The 1,817-nt window shown below is 42.3% G+C and overlaps 1 protein-coding gene across 1 annotated transcript in view; it reads right to left on the bottom strand.

Moving 5' to 3' along the window:
* LOC106937865 (5'-nucleotidase domain-containing protein 1-like) overlaps positions 1-1,817 on the bottom strand; it is a 26,552-nt gene that overhangs the window by 6,335 nt on the left and 18,400 nt on the right. The window contains exon 2 of the mRNA XM_015019593.1: positions 384-552. Within this exon, the coding sequence (XP_014875079.1) occupies positions 384-552 (169 nt within the window). The remainder of the gene's footprint in view (positions 1-383; positions 553-1,817) is intronic.

Here is a 1,817-nt window from a genome sequence, read left to right as displayed (position 1 = left end):
GAGTCTTTAAGAATCCAGCCCCCACCCCCTTCACTCACACACATCATTCAACCAGACAGCTATTTGTAAGCCATAGGGGGGCCCAGAAATAGTTTGGAAACCACTGACCTACAGCATGTCCTAGCATCAGTGAATTGCTAATGTAAAGTGCCACACAAACACAAAGGTTATCATGACAGTCCTACCTGTATGTTTTAATCTGTCTGTACATACAAATGATTTTGAATGTGGAGCAGTAACCACTCTAGAAGTAGGCAGAATGGACACCAGAGGTGGCTTTGATTCGCTTCAAATGGAATAAAACATTTTATATTATTTTTTAACAGATATTTCTGTAATTACACTTTAATCTTCATTATATGGTATGTTTTTACCCCACCTACCTGCTATGTGCTCCACACTGGGGATAGCCATGGTACTGTATGTGTGAATACAGTGGCAGCACCAAGTCAGCTTCTGGTGCTCCTCGTTGCCCCCTTCGCTTTTGTGCACGTCAACAAAGTAGGACCCCCATCGGTTAGACATGGCAGAGGGTGACTTCATGCCTTGTTCCTGCAGAGATATTTCACACACAAACCAAACTGCACTAATTTGTTTGAAGACTAATTTTCAGACAAGTTCAGCCCTGTTTAAGGGAGCTCAGAATTCCAAAGAGCACATCACACAATATAAATATCTTTTACAGGAATATACTCAAGTGATGATTAACAATCATGGAGAGAGCAGGATGGGTTAGAGTTACATCCAGTTTTAAAAACTGGATGTAAAAACACAATGACTGTTATCAGCATTTTAAAAATTGTTTTTGTACACATCACTTAATTTAATCTGGAACAGTTGCATAACAGACTCAGTGGGAGAACCAAGAGTCAGAATTAGCCAAAAAGACCAAGGAGTTTAAAAAATTGTTGCAGGAAATGCTCTGACACCAGCGGCGCCGGATTCATTTTTGAGGTGGGGGGACCAGGGGTGTTTCGTCATCTCTGTTTCGCACTTTGAATGTCAGGCGTGCGCTTGTTCAGTTGACACGATGGCACCTGTCAATCAACTCATTGGGTTTGTCACAATTTGCCCCGAAGTAAGCGCCCTTTACCTGGAGGACAAAGCTGTCGGGTCCATCATGCGAAGCGGTCTGGTTACTGACTTACTGATTGCTGGCTATTAAATGCGCTGCAGTGAAACAGATTTGGTGAAAAATAATCAGAAAAAATTGTTAAAAGTTGTGGGGGAACATGCACAAAGCATTTAGAGGAAGGAATAAAATTTATTCCATTTTCAAAACTGGTGTCTGAAAAAATGCAGGAAAATGTCGGCTGCAGCATAAATGCCTGCAGCCGACCCAAGAACAGCTGAATACAGAGATCCGCTGTATTAAAACACCATGTTTGTATGAAGGTTTTGTCATTATTACATCATATTCTTAAAGGTTAAATATCAATGCGTGAAGCTTGGTCCAAATATGTGCTGTGTCTACAAATGGGTACAGTTTGCTACAGTTGCAGCGCGTCTCTAAATCAGACGCGCGTGACGCCAGAGTGCGTTTGGTGTGAACGCACCAAAAGTGCAACGCACTGAACTTGAAGCGTCAGAGGCGTTTTTTTAACGCGCGTAACACGTTTAGTGCAAACGCACTATTAGGGAGTTAAACGGTTCTCCAAGCAGGTGACCCGTCAGGTCTGCAGTTCGCCAAACCACAAAAAAAAAAAAAAAAAGAAAGAAAGAAAGAAAGAAAAGCTCATACACCGGTGACCTGCCAGAACCGTGTCTGGTAAAAAGCTCAGGAGGGATCCAAACAACCACTCTTAGATCTATGGGAA

This window comes from Poecilia latipinna, unplaced genomic scaffold, assembly GCF_001443285.1.
Source record: "Poecilia latipinna isolate Pla-1442-1.1 unplaced genomic scaffold, P_latipinna-1.0 Scaffold2453, whole genome shotgun sequence".
Taxonomy (NCBI): Eukaryota; Metazoa; Chordata; class Actinopteri; order Cyprinodontiformes; family Poeciliidae; genus Poecilia; species Poecilia latipinna.
This window is presented reverse-complemented; position numbering and strand designations above follow the sequence as displayed.